The sequence below is a fragment of the Hemitrygon akajei genome, chromosome 8 (genome assembly GCF_048418815.1).
Source record: "Hemitrygon akajei chromosome 8, sHemAka1.3, whole genome shotgun sequence".
NCBI lineage: Eukaryota > Metazoa > Chordata > Chondrichthyes > Myliobatiformes > Dasyatidae > Hemitrygon > Hemitrygon akajei.
This window is the reverse complement of record NC_133131.1, coordinates 118,656,786-118,681,078: the sequence shown is the minus strand read 5'-3', so window position 1 is coordinate 118,681,078 and position 24,293 is coordinate 118,656,786. Positions and strand designations below refer to the sequence as shown.

Here is a 24,293-nt window from a genome sequence, read left to right as displayed (position 1 = left end):
AACGTAGCTCCTTCTATATTGACAGACTATTTCCTTTCAATCTGCAAGAGAGACATTGAGTTCCTAATAGCCCTTCTTATTTCCATTTCCTTTCCACCTTCCCTGCCTTTGACCTTCATACTGTTACATCAAAGCTGGATAAAGCCTCAAACTAAGTATATTGAGCTTTCTGAACTAAACATTGAATTCAGCAATATCAGCTAATCAGCTATTCCAGTCCTGTATTGCAGTTCCAGGATTTGCACTGTTTTCCTTTTCTAATGAGTTTAGATTTTATTTTTTTAATTTACACATCCCTCTGAAAAACTATTTGTTATTCTCTAGATTTCAAAACTACATTATCTGTGGAGATGATATATTGGACTTAAGCAACAAAACAGTGGCGTACATCAAGCACCAGCTTCCCATGTTGCGGGGTATGTGAGAAACAAGATTCATTTAATGCATTTACAGTTATTGTCAAACATGCCTTGGAAGCATGGCAGACAGAACTTAATCCAGACACACGTCAGATAATGTATCTCGAGACATCAAATACTGTACAGGATATGCAGAGTAAATGGTAGGGACAGAGAAACATATGGTGAATGCTTACAAATCCTTGAAAATGACAACACAGGTGGAGAGGATAGAGAATAAGGCATTCCATATTATTGCCTTCACAGACCCAAGGTATTGAGTATAAAAGTCAGGATGTCATGTTGCAGCTGTACTGAACATTGGTCAGGCCAAATTTGAAGATTTGTATACAATACTGGTCATCACACTATATGAAGTATAAAGAGTGCAGAAGAAATTTGCCAAGGTATTTTCTGGAAGGAGAGATTGGATAGGCTGAGTTTTGAGACTCTCCATTGGTCAAAGTCGACCATGGATGTTGAGCCACAGCTGTCTACATGAAATGCAGGCCGGTACCATATAGAATGCAAGCTGTTGCCCGTGTGTCAGGCACCCCTTCTCCACACAGCTGATGAATCTAAAGGAATGGCAGAGACTGATACAGTTTGGCACCAGTGGTGTCACAGGGGTTACCAGTCAGTGTTGAGCTCAACATCGGACTGCCTTAGGGACTCCAGTTCCATATTTTTCCTTGGAGTTTACCCCTGAAACCTTCTCCATGAGTGGGTGTAGTTGAAAGGCAGCAGAGGTGTTGAAATTGGAGCTTTCCTTCTCGATGAGCTGCCAACTATGGCTGACGAGCCCCATCTGCCCGATGAGGCTGAGTCTGTTCTCCTGGGATATAGGAAGCTGAGGGTTGATCTTATAGAGATTAATAAAATAATGAGGGGTACATATAGAGTAGATAGTAAAAGTCCTTTTATAAGGTAGTAAGGCAAAGATGTAAGTGGAGAGGGGAGAAATTTAAAGAGAACGATGGGCAAGTTTTTCACACAGGGATTGATGGTTACATGCAATATTGTATTTGCCATGGGAAGTGATAGACTCATGGGGTAATACAGCATGGAAACAGGTCCTTTTACCCAACTCATCCATGCCTGCCATGGTGCCCAACAAGCTTGTCACATTTGGCCCATATCCCTCTAAACCCCTCTTTCCTTTGTACATCCATGGACTGTATCTGGTAAAGGCAGATAAAATATTTAAAAGACATTTGGACAGACCCTGTATAGGGAAGGAGCAGATCAATTCAGGCCTAATGTAGGGAAGTGGGATTAGTGTATAATGGATGAGTTTGGCTGATGGGCCCATTTCTGTGCAGTACTATCTCTGACTTTATTTTTATCTTTGAAGCTCACCTCATTTTGTCCCTTCTCTCCTTTGAGACTTACTGAGACCATGTTTCCCAAAGTCCTTATGAATTTAACAGGTTCACCCAACACACTATTTATCTACTGTGTAATATGTGAAAAAAATTAACAAAATCCATTTATCTCTGATAGCCTGGCATCATCAAAGTCCCCTCCACTTATGGCTGAACCAGTGTTTTACCAAGATTATACATTTCACTCCGTAGACTTTGCCTGACCTGCGGAGTTCCTCCAGTGATTTGTGAGTGCCTTTAGATTCCAGCATCTGCAGGCTCCTGCATTTTCACTTTACCCTTTTCTTGCACTTTGTGCCTGTTTACAAAGCTTTGTGACACATATGCTTTTTAAACATTTGCTCAAACTGCCCTGCAGTCATCAAAAATCAACATTTCTACAGACTCCAAACCTGCATCTTCTCGTGTTTGTGTCCAGCATCTGCATGTCTTGTTCCTCTGAGACACATGAGCGTGTTCTGATGCTGGAAATCCTGAGCAAAACACAAAATGCTGGAGGAACTCAGCAGATCAGTCAGCATCTATGGAGGGAAATGAATAATCGAAGTTTTGAGTCAAGATATCGACTGTCCATTTTCCTTCATAGATGCTGCCTCACCAGTTGAGTCCCTCTGACATTTGTGTGTATGTGTTCCTCACTACTGTACATATTACCTCTTCTCATTCTCGTTCTTCTGACCAAAATGTAACAATTCACATTGCTCCGCATTAAATGCCATCCTGCCACCAGTCCACGGCATTGATGCCCGTTAATTCCCAGCAGCGACGCAGGCGTTCAGGATTCTCCGTCCTTAGCAACGACTCCGATCGCTGTCGTCACTTCCTGGATACAAGGCGCCTCTGCCGCTGGAGCTACCGCTGAATCGCCACTGTCAAGCCTTTTGCTGCCTTTCGGTCGGCGGAGCGGCGCCACAATACCGGGGTCTGGGTCGGTGCCTCCGTCTCTTCATCGGGGGGCCGCAGCCCGATGGCCGAGGACGGCCGGCGAGGTGATGAAGGGGAGCGGGGCCCTGGTGCCCTGTACCAGATGTTTGTTACCATGGAGGATCTGCTGGACAAACTGAAGCTGATGAACTACGAGGAGAATCTGATCCGAAAGAACAACGTGAAGGCTCTGTCCAGGTCTGCGGAAGTCCCGCCGCTCTGCTGCTGTAAACACGGGGAGGGTGAGCTCTGGGCGTCCAGTCTCTGGGTTTGGTGTCCTTATCAGAGGACCGTCTGTTATAGGCCACCCTTCCCCTCACTGAAGGCCATTTAACGTTTATCTTTGCTTTAATTCCCTAGTCTTAATAGTTTTGTACTTCAGAGCTGTGATTATGAAGACAAAGCAACTTACATCGCTTAGACTTCTATGCAATATTCTGTGGGTAAAGGCATACGATTGTAACAACAGTTTATATAGTATGGATGATGTGAACGATTTAGCTCGTTATTCCATGTGTGGGCTAACTCCGTGATTGATCTACAACTAAATGATTCGGGCAAATCAAAATTAGGCAGGTTAATGTTGTTTAAATGCATTGATGGCAATACAGTTAACATCTTCCATCATTTTTCTGATGACCTTATTGCCCATGGCTAAATCTGTCTGTAATTTGTGAAGTGACATATGGGCACTTATCCACATTGTTGGTCAGATGATCGTGTTCAATAGCTGCAATTCTGGAGCATAAGAGTGCAGACGTGTCCTTGGTTGAATATGCATGCTATGAAAGAAATTTGTTCAATAATGCAGTATTCCTTCAATACCATCTGAAAATGTCAGCTTTGAACCAATCACTCAGATTTCTAGAGTAAGGGTTGAGCTCACCCCCTAACTCTGACATTGTTATTGCTGTTGAGGCTGAAGGATTATAATATAAAAAAGGCAGATCAAAGGAAATTAGGCAAAACTAAAGGACATTTACAATGCTCTGGAAATATTTCTTGGTAAATAGTGAATATTGATTCACAAATCAATGACAAGTTTTCAAATGTATCACAAACTGGCTAACCGTGATATTTTGTTTAATTGTTTCATAATCTTTGTGAACCATTTCATATTCGTATCTGGACTAATACGTAAATGATAATCAGTATCTACAGCGAGAAAGTATTTGAGTGTGCAGATATCTGAGTCATTTTAAATAAATACTACAAAATACACTTATCAATATATATTATGATAAATATCTTTCAGATCTTGGAGTTATTAATAAAAATGTTTATTTAAACAGACACTACTTTGCTCTCCCTACAAATCCTGGTGAACAATTCTACATGTTTACGTCTATCGCAGCTTGGCTGCTAAACCAGGCAGGACGCTTATTTGAGCAGCCACAAGAATATGATGATCCCAATGCAACAATAACTAATATTCTGACAGAACTCCGTGCGTTGGTAAGTACTGAAAGTTCATTAACTCATAATGCAGGTGGAAGTTTAATTAATTTGGCTACATCTGATTCACAAATGATTTTTCCACAGCTACAATGAGAAAATATTGCAGAAGAAAATATTGTTATTTACTATTACTCCTAATTTAGAGATTTTTGTATAAATGGCTAGCAATTTTTAATATAGAAGTTCATTATAATCTTTTATGTCAGGCAGCATCTATGGAAAAAAGTACAGTTGACGTTTCGGGCCAAAATGTCGACTGTACTTTTTTCCATAGATGCTGCCTGGCCTGCTGAGTTCCTCCAGTATATTGTGCGTGTTGCTCAGATTTCCAGCATCTGCAGATTTTCTCTTGTTTATAATTTTTTATATTCTTCTTCAGTGACCTTATTTTCTGATAAGAACTGGGGTTATTTATTAATTTTTCAATGTTCAATTCTATTCACTGTTCCCAGGAAAATGGATCAACCTCTGATTAAATGCTTCACAACTTGAGCAACGTTCAAAGATTCAAATGACTATTTAGAGGCTCAATTCTTTTGCCTTCTGATGGTATTGACTGTCTGAATTTTGTGTCTCAGCCAGAAGTTGCCATAACTGATTACCACTATATCTTACCTCAATTTCCATGAGTGTATTTCCAATATAGACTACTATTGGTAATAGAATAATGCAGAAACAAGCCCTTTGGCCCAAGTCAAAACTCAGTTAATTTGGTGCTGAGTCCCTCTAATCAGCTCCTGCCTTTCCAGGTGAACATTGAATCTGTTCCTTAGAGTTCTTTTCCATTTTCTTTACTATACTTTTTATCAGTAGAACAGAGTGATCTAGGAATAATGGTGCATAGTTCCCTGAAGGTGGAATCTCATGTGGATAAGGTGGTGAAGAAAGCTTTTGGTATGCTGGCCTTTATAAATCAGAGCATTGAGTATAGGAGTTGGGCTGTAATGTTAAAATTGTACAAGGCATTGGTGAGGCCAAATTTGGAGTATTGTGTACGGTTCAGGTCACCAAATTATAGGAAAGATGTCAACAAAATAGAGAGTACAGAGGAGATTTACTAGAATGTTACTTGGATTTCAGCACCTAAGTTACAGAGAAAGGTTGAACAAGTTAGGTCTTTATTCTTTGGTGCATAGAAGGTTGAGGGGGGACTTGATAGAGGTATTTAAAATTATGCGGGGGATAGATAGAGTTGACGTGGATAGGCTTTTTCTATTGAGAATAGGAAAGATTCAAACAAGAGGACATAAGTTGAGAGTTAAGGGGGTAAAAGTTTAGCGGGAACTTCTTTACTCGGACAGTGGTAACTGTGTGGAACGAGCTTCCAGTAGAAGTGGTAGAGGCAGGTTTGATTGTGTCATTTAAAAAAAAATTGGATAGGTATATGGACAGGAAAGGAATGGAGGGTTATGGGCTGAGTGCAGGTAGGTGGGACTAGGTGAGAATAAGAGTTCGGCATGGAGTAGAAGGGCCAAGATCGCCTGTTTCCGTACTGTAATTGTTATATGGTTATATACTCATGTAAGGCTCACCAACATGTAGTTTTCTGGCTTAACCCTACTACCCTTCTGAATAGGGAAGATTAGCTATCCTCCAGTCTTATGGAATTTCAGCTGACGCTAGTGAGGATGCCACTCTCGGAGTCTCAGCAATCTTTGAGTTAATTTTACCTTGTCTAAGCCAAGAGAAGGTAAAATCCAGGTTGGCTTTAGGGCTCCACTTGTAATCTAGAGTTAAATTACACTTTCAAAAATGAGAGCTGGAACTTCTTACGGTCCAGCTTTGCTGTTTTATTTCATCTTCTTGTGTATAGTTGGGTGAAAAGGTTTCCTCCTCGATAATCCAATATTCCCATAATTTTTACCATTTGTGAAAGAATGTTCATTAAGTTTTAATGATGTGATTGTTCTAAAACTTTGTTTCAGGGTGGCTCAGTGGATTTTCCTCCTTCCAAACTAAAGCAAGGTTATGGGGAGCAGGTCTGTTATGTCCTGGATCGTTTGGCTGAAGAAGCCCTAAAATATACTGGTTTTAATTGGAAGAGGTAAGAATCTGTAAGGGTCATGTGAGTTGCATTGCAATTTTCTTGTTGGATAGTACAATTTTGGTAATAGTTCTGCCATTAAAATTTTTTAAAACAATAACAATAATAATTTTTAAAACAATAATAAGATCATAACATAGAGGAGCAGAATTAGGCCATTTGGCCCATTGAGTTTGTTCTACCATTTAATCATGGTTATTCCAATTTTCTCCTCAGCCCCAATCTCCTGCCTTTTCCCCATATCCCTTCATGCCCTAACCAATCAAGAATCTATCAACCTTTGCCTTAAATATACATAAAGAGTTGGCCTCCACAGCTGAATTCCACGGATTCACTGCTCTCTAGCTAAAGAAATTCCTGCTCATCTTCCTTCTAAAATGACGCCTCTCTACTCTGAGGCTGTGTCCTCAGGTCTTAGACTCTTCCACCATAGGAAACGTCCTCTCCACATCCACTCTATCAAGGCCTTTCACCATTTGATAGGTTTCAATTAGGTCACCCCTTTTCTTCTGAATTCTAGTGAATACAAGCCCTTTAACCTTTAGGGAATCCTGCAGGAAGACTCCCAAGTTTCTTTGTGCCTCTGTTTTATGTATTTGTCTCCATTTTGAAAATATTCAACCCTTTTGTTCCTTCTACGAAAGTGCATGACCATACACTTCCCAACACTAATCCAACTGCCATTTCTTTGCCCATTCTCCTAATCTGTCTTAAGACCTTCTGTAGCCTCTCTACTTCCTCAAAACTACCTGCCCCTCCAGCTATTTTCATATCGTCTGCAAACCTTGCAGCAAAGCCATCAATTCCATCATCCAAATCATTGACATAAAACATAAAAATAATTGGTCCCAACACAGACCCTTGTGGAACACCATTAGTTACTGTTAGCCAACCTGAAAAGGCTACCTTTATTCCCACTCTTCCCTTCCTGCCAATCAGCTACTGCTTTATCCATGCTGCAATCTTGCCTGTAATACCACGGGTTTGTAGCTTGTTAAGCAGCCTTATGTGTGGCACCTTGTCAAAGGCCTTCTGAAAATCCAAGTACACAATGTCAACTGATCCTCCTGTGTCAATCCTGCTTATTATTTCTTCAAAGAATTGCAACAAATTTGTCAGGCAAGATTTTCCCTTGAGGAAATCATGCTGACTAAGGCCTATTTTGTCATGTGCATCCAAATACCCTGAGACCTCATCCTTAATAATCAACTCCAACCAAGCATTGGCCTATAGTTTCCTTTCTTCTGCCTCTTTCCCTTCTTGAAGTGTGTAGTGACATTTGCAGTTTTCAAGTCTTCCGGATCCATTCCAGAGTCTAGTGATTCTTGAAAAATCATTACTAATACCTCCACAAACTGTTCAGCTACCTCTTTCAGAACCCTGGGATGTACACCATCTGGTCCAGGTGACTTATCTACCTTACAGTTTCCCAAGAATTTTCTCTTTAGTAATGGTAACTTCATTACCTGTAATGAAGTGGTCTGATTTCCATCCTCGCCTCTCTTTTACGCTTTATGTATCCGAAGAAGATTTTAGTATCCTCTTTAATATTATTGGCTAGCTTACTTTCTTAATGACTTTCCTAGTTCTCTGCTGTTGGTTTTTACATACTTCCCACTAATTTTTGCCCTATTATGTGCCCTCTCTTTGGCTTTTATGTTGACTTTGACTTCTCTTGTTAGCCACAGTTGTGTCATCTTGCCTTTAGAACACTTCTTCCTCTTTGGGATGTATATATTCTGTGCCTTCCAAATTGCTTTCAGAAATTCCAGCCTTTGTTGTTTTACCGTCATCCTTGCCAGTGTTCTTTTCCAATCAATTCTAGCCAATTCCTCTCTCATGCCTCTGTAATTGCCTTTTGCTCCACTGTAATACTGTCTCACTGTATCAGGAAGGACCTGGACCCTCTGTAATTTGCGTCTCACCATCATCGTCCACAGCAGATGCAATCTCAGTGGCTCTCCACGCAGCCTTGGATCACCTGGACAATGCAAATACTTGTCAGGATGCTGTTTATTGACTATAACTCAGCATTTACCACCATCATTTCTGTGGCCTTGATCGAAAAACTACAGAATCTAGGCCTCTGTACCTCCCTCTGCAACTGGATCCTAACAAGAAGTGTTATTTCCAAGTGTGATTGGAAATAACATCTCCATCTCATTGACAGTTAACAATGACGCTCCACAGTGATGTGTGCTTAGCCCACTGCTCTACTCTCTCTACACCCATGACTGTAGTTCAAACAGCATCTATAAATTTGCTGATGATACAACCATTGTTGGCAGAATTTCAGGTGATGATGAAAGGGCGTACAGGAGCGAGATATACCAGTTATTTGAGTGATGTCGCAGCAACAACCTTGCACTCAATGTCAGCAAGACCAAAGAGCCAATTGTGGACTTCAGGAAGGGTAGGATGATGGAACACAAACCAATCCTCACAGAGTGACCAGAAGTGGAGTGAGTGAGCAATTTCAAGTTCTAGGTGTCAATATCTCTGAGGACCTAACCTGGATGCAACATAGTGATCCAGCTATAAAGAAGGCAAGACAGTGGCAATATTTCATTGGTAGTTTAAGATATGGTTTGTCAACTAAAACACTCAAAATCTTCTACAAATGTACCGTGGAGAGCATTCTGACTGGCTGCATCACCATCTGGTATGGGGCGGGAGGGCGACTGCACAAGATCAAAATAAGTTGCAGGAACTTGTAAAATTTGACAGCTCTATCATGGGTACCAGCTTTCGCAGTAGCAAGACATCTTCATGGAGAGGTGCCTTAGGAAGGCAGCATCTATCATTAAAGAGCCTCACAGCCCCACCACCCAGTACATGCCCTCTTCACGCTGTTACCATCAGGAAGGAGGTGCAGAAGCCTGATGGCACACACTTAGTGATTGAGGAACAGCTTTTTTCCCTCTGTCATTTCTAAACGCATACTGAACCCATGAATACTACCTCACTACTTTATTTATTTCAGTTATTTTGCACTATTTATTTTTACCTAACTCTTTTATATATATATATATATATATATATATATACACACACACACACACATATATATATACACTTAATGTAACTCAGTCTTTCTTTTTCTTTATATTTATTTTTCATGTATTTCATTGTACTGCTGCCGTAAAGTTAACAAATTTTATGACCTATGCCAGTGATATTAAATCTGTTTCTGATACTGATTCATCTGACTTTAGCTTCTCCTCATATTTCAGGGTGAATTCGACCATATTATGATCACTGTCCCTTACAGGTTCTCTATAATCAATTCTGGTTCATTGCACAACACCCAATCAAGAATAACTGATCCCCTAGTGGGCTCTAAAAAGATGTCTCGTTGGCATTCTAAAGATTTACCCTCTTGGATTCCAGCACCAACCTGATTTTTCCAAAAAATCTACATTCATTTTGAAATCCCCATTGACTATTGCAACATTGTCCTTTTGGCATGCATTTTCTATCACCCATTGAAATTGGTAGACCACATCCTTATTACTGTTTGGGAGTCTAGTTTAATTGCTATGTTAATGCTATAAAATTATTAGAGCTGATACTTCAGGGCGTACTAAGCAACGTTTTTATGATATGGGTTATTGCAATAATTAATTACAAATTTTGCATATATTGTGATTATACTTTTAAGAAATTCACTTCTTCCACGAATTTTGCTAATTTCTATTTAAATGTTTTGTTATGTAAGTTAATTTATAAATATGGGCTGTATTTCAAACAGTATTTAAGAACTTAATGTTGGGGAAAAGTAACACAATGCACCGAGGATATAACTAATATTTCAGGTTTTGTGAATACTTTTGCCAATGGAAACGTAATGATTCAAAATCAGAGGTTTCAGTGCATTTTCAAATGAAAGGCAATGAATCAGATGCTAATGATAATAATAAAAGAATTTGAGATGCAGAGGAAAGAAATGGTAACTTGGGTTAAAACAGCTGATTCCCCAGTCAGTAGGTTGAATCAATTATGTAGAACTATTTTTAAAGGTTAGTTTACCTTTATGTTATAAGATTATGTATATTATGTAAGTATTAACAACAAATCAGAGTCATTAAAGGTTAAGTTCATTATCTTTTACTTTTTGCCTTGTCTGCATTGAATAAAATTCAATGTTCAGAGAATGCTTGTACTTTCAGGTCAACATCTTGAAAATTGAAAAAATCTTTAGGAATTTGGAAACCCTCATCAATTCATATATACTAATGTAATGTTTCTACACAGATTGCAAGTAATATTTTGAATCAGGAATATTACTATGGTGAAGAACTTTTTGTATAAAGTTAAATTGGTAAAAATATAATTCATTAAAGAAATTAAATTGTTTGAAAATTATATTTTATGATGATTTTATGTATAATATTCATGAGAAGCTTGCTTTAAATTTGAACTGTAATCAATTTAGGCCTGTATATCCAGCAGAAGAGATGGAAGAAGAAGCATTAATAGAAGATGATGCCGAATTAACATTAAGCAAACTTGAAGATGAAATGATCGTATGTTCAACCTTATATGCAATCATATGCAAACTTACTCTAATTTTAGCAGTTAAAGACCAAGCTTTTTTTTCCACAAAACTGAGTATTATTTTTATATTAGCTTAAACCATCATAAATTGTAGTTAACTATAAACCTTATTGAGAATAAAAATGGATGGAAGGAATGAAGTAGGAGAAACTGCAGTGAAAATTATGTGAATAAAGATGGATTTGTTTGTTCTTCTTGGGTGGGAAATTTTAAGTTATAAATACAGATAATTCTAATAACCTTTGAAGATATTACATGGAACATTAATTTTCTTGCAGTTTCTATCAAAATAAGATGGCTTGTTTTTTTAAAATACTATTGCTCTTAAAGAAATGGGACAGTTTGTTAGTTCAATTGTCACTTCCTATTGTCCTCACCTACCACCCCTTGAGCCTCCACATTCAACCCATCATTCTCTGCAACTTCCACCATCTTCAACAGGATCCTACCATCAAACACATCTTTGATGACCCCTCCCTCTGCTTCCATGGGGATTGCTCCTTCCATGATTCCGTTATCCATTTGTCACCTCCAATTAATATTCCTCCTGGGACTTATCCCTGTAAGTGGAAGAAGTGCTACATCTGCCTATTCACCTTCTCCCTCACATCTGTTCAGGGCTCCAGGTGAGGTAACACTTCACCTGTGTTTCTGATGGCATCGTCTACTGTATCTGGTGCTCCTAGTAACAGCCTCCTCTACATTGATGAGACCCGACTGCTTTGTCGAGCTCCTTTGCACCATCCACAAAAAGGCAGGATTTCCTAGTGGCCAACCATTTTAATTCCAATCCCCATTCCCATTCCGATATGTTGATCCATGGCCTCCTCTACTACCATGATGAGGTTGGAGAAGCAATACTTCATATTTCGTTTAGGCAGCCTCCAGCCTGCTGGTATGAACAACGGTTTCTGTAACTTCTGGGAATTCCCTGCCCCCCCCTTCTTCCATTCCCCACTCTGGCTCCCCGCTTAACTCTCCTGTTCTCCTCACCAACCTATCACCTTTCCCTGATGCCCCCCCCTTTCCCTCTCTCCCATTGTTCACTCTCTTTACAACTCAAGCCCCCTGGTCCTGGTAATATCCTTGTGAAATGTTTCTGCATCCTCTCAAACCTCTTTTATTTTAGTGAACAGAACTGCAGTTTTAGCAGAGAATTTTAAATGCTTTGTAATGTAGTTGCTGATTAAAAAGATTTTTCTTGTTTTGAGAGCAAACTTGAGGAAATCTGCAGATGCTGGAAATTCAAACAACAACACACACAAGGGTCTCGGCCCGAAACGTCGACAGCGCTTCTCCCTATAGATGCTGCCTGGCCTGCTGTGTTCCACCAGCATTTTGTGTGTGTTGTTGTTTCTCGTCTTAAGCACTGTTTTGGCAATTAGCAAAAATGACAACACAAAAGAAGGCACAAAATTACTGCATTTTACATTCTTACAGTATTTCACAAAATATTCTACAGGCTAAGAATTATCCTTACAATGTTTTGTAAGGCACTGTCAATAAATGCTGACAGATGTGATTCTTTGCTAAAATATACAATATGACGAACAGGATTGTGGAAGGTGAACTGAATCAATTTTGTTCTTTTCTCCTTTAGATTTTTTTATGTTCCGACATTTGCCTAAGTCATAGCCCTCTATTTTTTTGAACTCTATGTACCTGTCCAGGAGTCCCTTAAAAGACCCTATCGTAACCGCCTCCACCACGGTCGCCGGAAGCCCATTCCATGCACTTACCACTCTCTGAGTGAAAAGCTTACCCCTGACATCTCCTCTGTGCCTATATCCAAGCACCTTAAAACTGCGCCCTCTCGTGCTAACCATTTCAGCCCTGGGAAAAAGCCTCTGACTATCCACATGATCAATGCTGCTCATTATCTTGTACTCCTTTATCAGGTCACCTCTTCTCCTCTGTTGCTCCAAGGAAAAAAGGCCGAGTTCATTCAATCTATTCTCATAAGGCATGCTCCCCAATCCAGGCAACATCCTTGTAAATCTCCTCTGCACTTTTTCTGTGTTTCTACATCCTTCCTATAGTGAGATGACCAGAACTGAGCACAGTACTCCAAGTTGGGTCTGACCAGGGTCCTATATAGCTGCAACATTAACTCTCGGCTCCTAAACTCAATCTCATGATTGATGAAAACCAATGCACCATATGCTTTCTTAACCACACAGTCAACCTACGCAGCAGCTTTGAGTGTCCTATGGACTCGGACCCCAAGATCCTTCTGATCCTCCACACTGTCAAGAGTCTTACCATTAGTACTATATTCTGTTATCATATTTGACCTACCAAAATGAACCACCTCACACTTACCTGGGTTGAACTCCATCTGCCACTTTTCAGCCCAGTTTTGCATTCTATCAATGTCTGGTTATAACCTCTGACAGCCCTCCACACTATCCACAGCACCTCCAACCTTTGGATCATCAGAAAATTTACTAACCTATCCCTCCACTTCTTCATCCAGGTCATTTATAAAAATCACTAAGAGAAGGGGTCCCAGAACAGATCCCTGAGGCACTCCACTGGTGTCCGACCTCCATGCAGAATATGACCCATCTACAACCACTCTTTGCCTTCTGTGGGCAAGCCAGTTCTGGATCCACAAAGCAATGTCCTCTTGGATCCCATGCCTCCTTACTTTCTCAATAAGCCTTGCATGGGGTACCTTGTCAAATGCCTTACTGAAATCCATATATACTACATCTACTGCTCTACCTTCAATGTGTTTAGTCACATCCCCAAAAAATTCAATTAGGCTCATAAGGCATGACCTGCCTTTCACAAAGCCATGCTGTCTATTCCTAATCATATTATGCCTCTCCAAATGTTCATAAATCCTGCCTCTCAGGATCTTCTCCAACAACTTACCAAACACTGAAGTAAGACTCACTGGTCTATAATTTCCTGGGCTATTTCTACTCCCTTTCTTGAATAATGGAACAACATCCGCAACCCTCCAATCCTCTGGAACCTCTCTCGTCCCCATTGATGATGCAAAGATCATCGCCAGAAGCTCAGCAATCTCCACCCTCGCCTCCCACAGTAGCTTGGGGTACATCATGTCCGGTCCTGGTGACTTATCCAACTTAATGCTTTCCAAAAACTCCAGCACCACCTCTTTCTTAATATCTACATGCTCAAGCTTTTCAGTCCACTGTAAGTCATCCTTACAAGTACCAAGATCCTTTTCCATAGTGAATACTGAAGCAAAGTACTCATTAAGTACCTCTTATATCTCCTCCGGTTCCATTCCCACTTCCACTGTCACACTTGATTAGTCCTATTCTCTCACGTCTTATCCTCTTGCTCTTCACATACTTGTAGAATGCCTTGGGGGGGGGTTTCCCTAATCCTGTCCGCCAAGGCCTTCTCATGGCCCCTTCTGGCTCTCCTAATTTCTTTCTTAAGCTCCTTCTAGCTAGCCTTATAATCTTCTAGATCTCTATCATTACCTAGTTTTTTGAACATTTCATAAGCTTTTTTCTTGACTAGATTTACAACAGCCTTTGTACACCACGGTTCCTGTACCCTACCATCCTTTCCCTGTCTCATTGGAACGTACCTATGCAGAACTCTACGCAAATATCCCCTGAACATTTGCCACATTTCTTCCGTACATTTCTCTGAGAACACCTTTTCCCAATTTATACTAACGAGTTCCTGCCTGATAGCCTCATATTTCCCCTTATTCCAACTAAACGTACCTATGCAGAACTCTACGCAAATATCCCCTGAACATTTGCCACATTTCTTCCGTAACTTCCCTAACTTGTCTGTTCCCTAATTCCCTAATTTCTTCCCTAACTTGTCTGTTCCTATCCTCTCCAATGCTATGGTAAAGGAGATAGGATTGTGATCACTATCTCCAAAACACTCTCCCACTGAGAGATCTGACACCTGACCAGGTTCAATTCCCAATATCTGGTCAAGTACAGCCTCTCCTCTTGTAGACTTATCTATATATTATCAGGAAACCTTCTGAACACACCTAACAAACTCCACCTCATCTAAACCCCTTGCTCTAGGGACGGTGGGTTTATTTGCTTTAACTATGTTTCTAAAACTTTTCTTCAGGAGGAAGCAGAAGATTATGAAGAAGGGGAGCCTTTTCTGGATCTGGAGGTTTTGAAAGCTCAAGGACAGAAAATGGTACAATTTTCATCTCCGTTTAAAGATTTTTAATTTCAATGTTCCTTAGTAAAAATAAGATCATAAGTTAAGTTTTCTTATCCATATGTCTTACAGTTGAGACAGTAAATATCATAACTTCATAATTTGGAGATTATACAGTTCTTTATAATACTCCTAGCCTGCCAAAGATAGATGTTTATCAACAGACTCAGCAAATTTATAGAAATTACACTCTGCTCATCATTAAAATTAATGACTATGTTCCATCATTTTGGTAAGACTAGGCTTGCACCCTTGATTATCATGTGATGAAGAATAGAGAACACTTTAGAGAATTGTTGGTTGGAGGAGGATCATTTTCTAGCCAAAACTGTTATCCTGAGGTCCTCGCAGACTTATTGTTGAAAATTATATTAACACAGATAGAGGAACAATCCTTAATTATGACCTAATATTGTGACAATGAATAAATGTTTATACTACAGAAACTCCTGAACTAAATGTATTTAATTTTTAGGAGGGAATAGAGTGCTCAAAGCCAGAAGAGATCTTGGAATCAACAACAGATACTGCTGAGTGGAATCTAGAGGTAGAACGAGTTCTGCCACAACTTAAGGTTACCATCAGGACTGACAACAAGGTATGTTACTTCCAAGTTTGAATAAATATTCACTTTTAAGTCCATGAACCTGGCTTTCAGCACTTAGAATTTTACAGTGGGCCTCCCTTTTGAAAACTTAATGAAACATTCAGTTTCTGTGATCCAATAGTACATTACTGTTTAAGCTGATTGTAACTGCAGTCAAATGAAGTATTAATATTCTAATATTTTACTGTTTTAGTCCTTCTAAATGCATTTTAGAGGATGACCTTTTAATCTGATGTGTTCAGCATAGTCTAATTGAATCAATGAAATACACACCAACACAACAGACAACCAGGGTGCAAAAAACAACAAACTGCAAATTCAAAAATAAATAATAATAGTAATAATTAATAAATAAGCAATAAATATCGAGAACATGAGATAAAGAGTCCTTGAAAGTGATTCCACAGATTATGGGAACAGTTCAGTGATGGAGCGAGTGAAGCTGAGTAATGTTATCCCCTTTGGTTCAAGATCCTGATAGTTTGAGGAGTAGTAACCATTTCTGAACTTGGTGGTAGGAGTCCTGAGGCTCCTGTACCACCTTCCTGACAGCAGCAGTGAGGAGAGAGCATGATCATGGAAGCCCTTATAATATTATTAATAGTGAAAATATACTTGAAGACTCTTGCTGCATGGTCATTAACACTTAATTGTAATGCAACAAGGATAGACTTTGCTCACAAGGGAGAATATTAAACATTTCAAGATATTAAATCAATGATGCAGAATACTCAGTGCAGGAAAAAAGATGTTTTATGCAGCATGTTTTCATAATATTAAGGTGCCCCAAAGCACTTTACAGCCAGTTATATTATTTTGTGATGAATTTTCACTGTCAGGAACTTGACAGCAAATTTCTGTAAACAATTTGATAATCTGGTCTAGATGTTTGTAAGATAAATTTGTTCAGATTCTTTGGTGGAACTGCCTGATCTTCTTGGGCAGTGGTGCAAGTGTTTTACACACATTGAAAATGGTAGACAGTGTGTTGGCAGCACTGAAGGATGACACAGGTGTCACACTTCAGCACTTCACAGAATACCAGCTCATATTAGTTTGAAAATACATTTAAAACTGCAATCCCTGGGATGAGAAGGGAAATAACACAAAGTGCCATTCCATGAAGGCTTCGTGTTGCCAACAAATAACTGTATATCTCTTCTGTTTACAAATTATTATAAAGTCAAAGTTGAGTTTGTTATGTGCTCAAGTATATGTATGCACAGGTGTAATGAAAATTTACTTGCAACAGCATCACATTGACTTTAACATTATATAAGCAGCATTCATATCACTGTTAATAAGAATACACTACAAGATCTACAAGCACAAGTTTTTAGTAGGCTGGGCATTAAATGATTAGACTGCAATTTATTTGAAAAGTAACATGTGGGGCGTATTGTGGAGAAGGCTGATGAGCTGAAGGCGTGGATTAACACGTGGAATTATGTTATTCCATTAGTGAAACTTGGCAACAGGAAGGGCAGGACTGGCAGCCTAATGTTCCAGGGTTCCGATGTTTCAGGCGTGATAGAAGCAGAGGGATGGAGGGTGGGGGGGTGGCATTGCTAGTCGGAAAATGTTACAGCAGTGCTCAGGCAGGACAGATTAGAGGGCTCGTCTACCGAGACCATATGGGTGGAGCTGAGAAACAGGAAAGGTATGACCACATTAATGGGGTTGTATTGTAGACCACCCAATAGTCAGCGAGAATTGGAGGAGCAAATCTGCAGAGAGATAGCAGACAACTGCAGGAAACATAAAGTTGTGATAATAGGGAATTTTAATTTTCCACATATTGATTGGGACTCCCATACTGTTAAAGGTCTAGACGGGTTAGAGTTTGTAAAATGTGTTCAGGAAAGTTTTTGAAATCAATATATAGAGGTACCGACTAGAGAGGATGCAATATTAGATCTCCTATTAGGAAACGAGTTAGGACAGGTGATGGAAGTGTGTGTAAGGGAACATTTTGGTTCCAGTTATCATAACCCCTTTAGTTTCAACTTGATCATGGATAAAGATAGATCTGGTCCTTGGGTTGAGGTTCTAAACTGGAAAAAGGCCAATTTTGAAGAAATGAGGAAGGATCTAAACGTGGATTGGGACAGGTTGTTCTCTGGCAAGGATGTGATTGGTAAGTGGGAGGCCTTCAAAGGAGAAATTTTGAGAGTGTAGAGTTTGTATGTTCCTATAAGGATTAAAGGCAAAGTGAATAAGAATAAGGAACCATGGTTCTCTAGGGATATTGGAACTCTGATAAAGAGGAAGAGAGATATGTATGACATGTATAGGAAACAAGGAGCAAATAAGGTGCTTGAGGAGTATAAAAAGTGCAAAAAAAACTTAAAGAAATCAGGAAGGTTAAAAGAAGACATGAGGTTGCTTTGGCAGTCGATTTGAAGGATAATCCAAAGAGCTTCTACAGGTATATTAAGAGCAAAAGGATAATAAGGGATAAAATTGGTCCTCTTGAAGATCAGAGTGGTCAGCTATGTATGGAAACAAAAGAAATGGGGGAGATCTTAAATGGGTTTTTTTGCATCCGTATTTACTAAGGAAACTGGCATGGAGTCAATGGAAATAAGGCAAACAAGTAGTGAGGTCATCAAACCTAAACAGGTTGAAGAGGAGGAAATGCTTGCTATCTTGAGGCAAATCAGAGTAGATAAATCCCCAAGACCTGACAGGTTATTCCCTTGGACCTTGAAGGAGACTAGTGTTGAAATTGCAGGGGCCCTGGCAGATATATTTTAAATGTCGGTATCTACGGGTGAGGTGCCGGAGGATTGGAGGATAGCTCATGTTGTTCCGTTGTTTAAAAAAGGTTCTAAAAGTAATCCAGGAAATTATAGGCCGGTAAGTTTGATGTCAGTAGTAGGTAAATTATTGGAAGGAGTACTAAGAGATAGAATCTACAAGTATTTGGATAGACAGGGACTTATTAGGGAGAGTCAACATGGCTTTGTGCATGGTAGATCATGTTTAACAAATCTATTAGAGTTTTTCAAGGAGGTTACCAGGAAAGTGGAAGAAGGGAAGGCAGTGGATGTTGTCTACATGGAGTTCAGTAAGGCCTTTGACAAGGTCCCGCATGGGAGGTTAGTTAGGAAGATTTAGTCACTAGGTATACATGGTGAGGTAGTAAATTGGATCAGACATTGGCTCAGTGGGAGAAGTCAGAGAGTGGTAGTGGAGGATTGCTTCTCTGAGTGAAGGCCTGTGACTAGTGGTGTGCCACAGGGATCAGTGCTGGGTCCATTGTTATTTGTCATCTATATCAATGATCTGGATGATAATGTGGTAAATTGTATCAGCAAATATGCTGATGATACAAAGATTGGGGGTGTAGTGGACAGTGAGGAAGGTTTTTAAAGCTTGCAGAGAGATTTGGACCAGCTGGAAAAATGGGCTGAAAAATGGCAGATGGGGTTTAATGCAGACAAGTGTGAGGTTTGTGAGGACAAACCAAGGTAGAACATACAAGGTAAATGGTAGGGCACTGAGGAGTGCAGTAGAACAGAGGGATCTGGGAATACAGATACAAAATTCCCTAAAAGTGGCATCACAGGTAGATAGGGTAGTAAAGAGAGCTTTTGGTACATTGGCCTTTATAAATCAAAGTATTGAGTTGTAGTGTTCTCGCACAGGTGTAAAAGAACTCTGAACTAAACACCGAGGTAAACCGTAGTCAATGAAGACAGGATCGCAGTAAGATTAACCGTTTACTGTTCACTCTTCCACATTAACGTATGGTGAAAACTGTTGATACAACAATACAAAATATATACAGTATTTGTTTCCTTCTTGATATCACATTTATATCGTAAATACTTGCAAAAGTAAAACTACAACAACTATATTGCATTAAAGTGCAACATACAGTCAGAATCTACCTACGCCATTGACTGCTTTAAATACATTTCAACACAAACTATCCGCAACTCTTTAAATAACAAAAACATAAACCTTATCAACCGTCATTACTTTTAACAGAATCAGCGTTAACATTTTTAATTCAACATATCGATTATCTCGTGAACTTACGGCGTTGCTTCACTGATGTTTCTAGTGCGTAGGAAGAAAACTTTTCTCGCGCTGATCCTGCACATGTGAGCCCCCTCCTTCCCATTTCTCCAAACCGGTATTTTCCCACAAGACGCGGCGAAACCGGGTGTGACGTCATCACATGCCGCGATATATCACGGACAACGAATTTACTTTAAACAATCTTAACTTTAACTAGAAAACGATAACAAACGAATTACTAAAGCGAAAATATAATAAACTAAACAAATGCCATAAAGGCAACACACTCCCCGCTTGACCTTCGTAGGGTCACAATGAACATAATACAAAACTTCAGTCTCTAAATCAGTCCTTAGGTAGAAGTAGAATGACTTCTGTAACCGGCCTTTGGTAAATTTTCACATCACCTTGGTCAGTAGTTTTCAACTTAACCTTCCTGACATGTCCATCCCTACTAGGGAATGTGGCAGTGATTCTGGCCCACTGCTTGCTCTCTGCTTGTCCTCCTCTGGTGCGTCTCGTAGTGATAGTCCAGGAACCAAATACGTTGAGCCCCACATATGTAAAAGGAGGGCATGCTTCGAGGCGTTCTGGTGGGAGGTCCGCCATACGTTGAGCTTCCAACTTGCCTCACAGTTTCCTGCAGGTTACACATTTATGAAGTACTGAATTGATCAGTGTTTTACCTCCCAAGATCCACAGTCCCACTGCCCTTATTGCTCCTTCCGTCAGGTGACGGCCCTGATACTTTACCTGTTCATGGTGATGGCGAGTGAGCAGTAAGGACACATGGCTGTCTTTGGGCAGGATTATTGGACTCTTTTCTGCAGCTGGAAGTTGGGAGTGTATTAACCGGCCTCCAATGCAGATGATATCGTTCTTCAGGATCAGGTTGAATTTCCTCAAAGGGCTGTCCTTTGGTATTGGTTTATTAGCTTGGAGAGCTGAAAACTCCCTTGCAAAAGCCGCTTTTTGAGTTGCTTTAAAGATGACGTCCTTTGCCTGGGCCAATTCGTCCACAGTGCGAAGGAAATTACATTTATGCCATAAGAAACGGAGGAAATTGCGATGGTCCTCCTGTACTAAGAAGCTATGGAACATCTGCTGGATGTCCAGTAAGATTGCGAGCTTCTCCTTCCGGAAGCGTATCAGGACCCCGAGAAGGGTATTGTTAAGGTCGGGGCCTGTAAGGAGCACGTCATTAAGGGAGATACTAGCGCACTGAGCACTGGAGTCAAAGACCACCCTGCTCTGATTGGGCTTTTATGGGTGGTAAACCCCAAATGTTGGGAGGTTCCCTCAGTGGCGGTGCTACTTCAGCATGTCCATTAGCGAAGATCTTCTCCATAAATGCTACGTATTGTTGTTGCAACTTAGGTTTCCTTTTCAGGGTTTTTTGCAAGGACGTGAATCACTTGAGTGCCTGCTCTTTGTTGTTTGGCAAGCACTGGGGTGGTTCTCTGAAAGGTAGTGGGGCGACCCAATTATTTGCTTCATCTCTGAAGACCTTGGTGTCCATTATTTTTAAGAAAATGGCGTCTTGAGCTGATGGAGCAAATTTATTATCATGCTCAGTTTGAGCGAAGACTGACTGACCCAGCATCTTGTCGGTTACTTTACATTTGTGAAAGCCTTGTCGTGCTTCCTTGATACACATGAAACTTGTGAGGGGTTGAAAAATTGAATGGCGGCCACTCTCTAGCACATTGGTCTTGAGTGTGTTAACTGTCGGTTTGTGTACATTGCCAAGGCACACCTCTCCTATCACCACCCAGCTCAGATCCAGGCGTTGCGCAAAGGGGGCGTCGTGTGGTCCATTGACCTGCTGCCTAACCTTGTGCACCTGGAGAACGTCTCTTGCTAATAGCAGGAGTATTTCTGCTTTTGGATCCAGTTCTGGGATGTGCTTGGCGATGTGGTGGAGATGTGGCTGGTGTAGCACTGCACTTGGCGTCAGGATCTCAGTGCGGTTATTCAAAATTTTATTGCACTCTAAGAGTGGAGGGAGACAGATGACAACTTTAGCATCCAGGGACTCGAGCTGGAAGCCTTCTGCCTTCCTTCCATAAGTTTCCACGCTGCCTGAGCAAGTTCTAAGGCAGTATGGGAACTGATTACTCTTAATGTTGAACAAGTCAAAGAACTCTGGACTGACTAGCGAGCGATTGCTCTGATCATCCAGAATTACATAGGCTTTGATGGCCTTGTCATTGGCTCCCTTAGGGTACACCTTAGTGAGGCAGATCTTTGAACAAGAACGGCTTGACTGAGCTTGACCGCAAATTTCTGTGCAGCTTGAGCTGACAACAGTTGTCCTGGAGTGAGCTTCTCCCTCCCCACCGTCCTGTTGTGGGGGTGAAGGAGCGTTGTCGGTTTGCGGTAATGGGCCGGGCTGCATGGCTCCATCGTGATTAGTGCTATTACATTCCGGGCACTTCATGGAGATCGTACACTCACTAGCAAGGTGAGAGGTAGAGGAACAGCATTTAAAACATATTTTTTTCTCCTTGAGAAGGGCCATCCTCTCTTCAAGGGGTTTTTCCCTAAACGTTCTGCATTTTTTGAGGGGGTGGGGTTTGTTATGCAATGGACAATTCTTGCTAGGATCATTGTTAGTTGTAAAGGCTTCAGTCTTAAGCACTGAGACAGGTTTATTAATGTTGAAATTATTCGAAGTGGATTTAACTGGCTTGGTGTAAATTATACTGCTACCTGGACTCATGAAGCTAGGGTCGTTTCGCCTCTTCGCCTCCTTGCACACAAACCTAGTGAAATACTCAAAGGGAGGAAATCGACCATCGTTCTCTTCCTTGTACTCTGAGCCAACAGACACCCACCTTTCCTGCAGCCCAAATGGAAGTTTGTCCACGATTTGTCTAATCCCGTATGAAGTATCTAGGTATAATAGACCAGTTAAATAGCCATCTTCTTTGGCACCTTGAATCTCCATGAGTAAATCTCCGAGCTCTCTTAATTTAGTGTGATCCTTGGCTGACACCTTAGGAAAATTTTCCAGACGTCGGAATAGTGCTGCTTCAATAATTTCAGGGGCCGCATAGCACTCCCGAAGTCTCTCCCATGCTTTGCGTAAGGCTAGCTTGGGGTTGTTAATGTACACTGAACGTATGCGTCTCACCTGTTCGCACAATTCTTTTCCCAGCCATTTCACCATAAGATCCAACTCTTGGGTTGCTCCGAGCTGGACTCCGTGGATAGCGTTGGCGATTGTGGAGTACCATGCACGGTAATTTTCAGGTTTATCGTCGAACTGGTATAGTCCTGAAGTGATGAGATCTCGTTGTGCTAAATACTGTGCCATGGGTTCAACTGCAAGTGGCATGCTGGCTGGGGGAATATGTCGGCGGGTATATGACTGAGGGTCTACATTTGTTATGGAATTTGCTGTTCTGAATTCAGCCTTTGCCTCTCTTCTCGCCAAATCTGGTAAGTTTGGTGTCGAGAAGTATTTGTCATCAGCCTTGAATTCATCGCGGAGTTGCAAGGGTAAATTGTCTTCCTTGGATGGATGTGATGCAATTGGGCCTCTCTGAGACTCCTCATGAAATGGGGCGTTAGCGTATAAGTATGGAGAGGAAGAATGAATCTTCAAGTCTATTTGAGATCGGACATAGTCTCTTGTGCATTCCAATCTGATCTTTTCTGCAGTAGATTTTATGTCAACCAGAACATGCATTTCTTCAGCATTTTCTATTAACTTTGCTTCCACCCTGGCAGCTTCTGCTTCTCGGTGTAGCGTCAGCACTTCTAACTCTGACTCTATCCTTACCTTTTCCAACTGGTTTTTGGCTTCTCTGGCAGCTTTTTCCATTTGGTTTTCGGCTTCTCTGGCAGCCGCTTCCCTTTTCAATTTTGTTTCTTGTTCGGCGTAGAACGCTCGCACCTTGGCGGCTTCTGCCTTAGCTCTTGCATGGGCAGCCTTACTTGTTGATGCCCTACTGCCCCTGTCGCTGGATGGCAACGACTTGATGCTGGATCGAGTTGTCATTGCAGCACTTGAAACACCTGATAATGCCGCCTTTTCACTCTAGTGTTCACGCACAGGTGTAAAAGAACTCTGGACTAAACACCGAGGTAAACCGTAGTCAATGAAGACAGGATCGCAGTAAGATTAACCGTTTACTGTTCACTCTTCCACATTAACGTATGGTGAAAACTGTTGATACAACAATACAAAATATATACAGTATTTGTTTCCTTCTTGATATCACATTTACATCGTAAATACTTGCAAAAGTAAAACTACAACAACTATATTACATTAAAGTGCAACATACAGTCAGAATCTACCTATGCCATTGACTGCCTTAAATACACTTCAACACAAACTATCCGCAACTCTTTAAATAACAAAAACATAAACCTTATCAACTGTCATTACTTTTAACAGAATCAGCGTTAACATTTTTAATTCAACATATCGATTATCTCGTGAACTTACGGCATTGCTTCGCTGATGTTTCTAGTGCGTAGGAAGAAAACTTTTCTCGCGCTGATCCTGTACATGTGAGCCCCCTCCTTCCCGTTTCTCCAAACCGGTATTTCCCACAAGACGCGGCAAAACTGGGTGTGACATCATCACATGCCGCGATATATCACGGACAACGAATTTACTTTAAACAATCTTAACTTTAACTAGAAAACGATAACAAACGAATTACTAAAGCGAAAATATAATAAACTAAACA

At 40.6% G+C, this 24,293-nt stretch overlaps 1 protein-coding gene across 3 annotated transcripts in view; it reads left to right on the top strand.

The window, feature by feature from the left end:
* The first annotated feature begins 2,591 nt into the window (after positions 1-2,591).
* The window catches only part of ift57 (intraflagellar transport 57 homolog (Chlamydomonas)), a 34,888-nt gene continuing 13,186 nt past the window's right edge, over positions 2,592-24,293 (top strand). Inside the window, exons 1-6 of one of the 3 annotated variants that reach the window (XM_073054462.1) lie at positions 2,592-2,905; positions 4,000-4,162; positions 6,091-6,209; positions 10,645-10,735; positions 14,853-14,927; positions 15,427-15,549. In XM_073054462.1, coding sequence (XP_072910563.1) covers positions 2,751-2,905; positions 4,000-4,162; positions 6,091-6,209; positions 10,645-10,735; positions 14,853-14,927; positions 15,427-15,549 — 726 coding nt within the window. In that variant the 5' untranslated portion in view covers positions 2,592-2,750. Of the gene's footprint in view, positions 2,950-3,999; positions 4,163-6,090; positions 6,210-10,644; positions 10,736-14,852; positions 14,928-15,426; positions 15,550-24,293 lie in introns of all 3 variants that reach the window. The other 2 variants (XM_073054461.1, XM_073054463.1) reach the window with 2 other exon arrangements.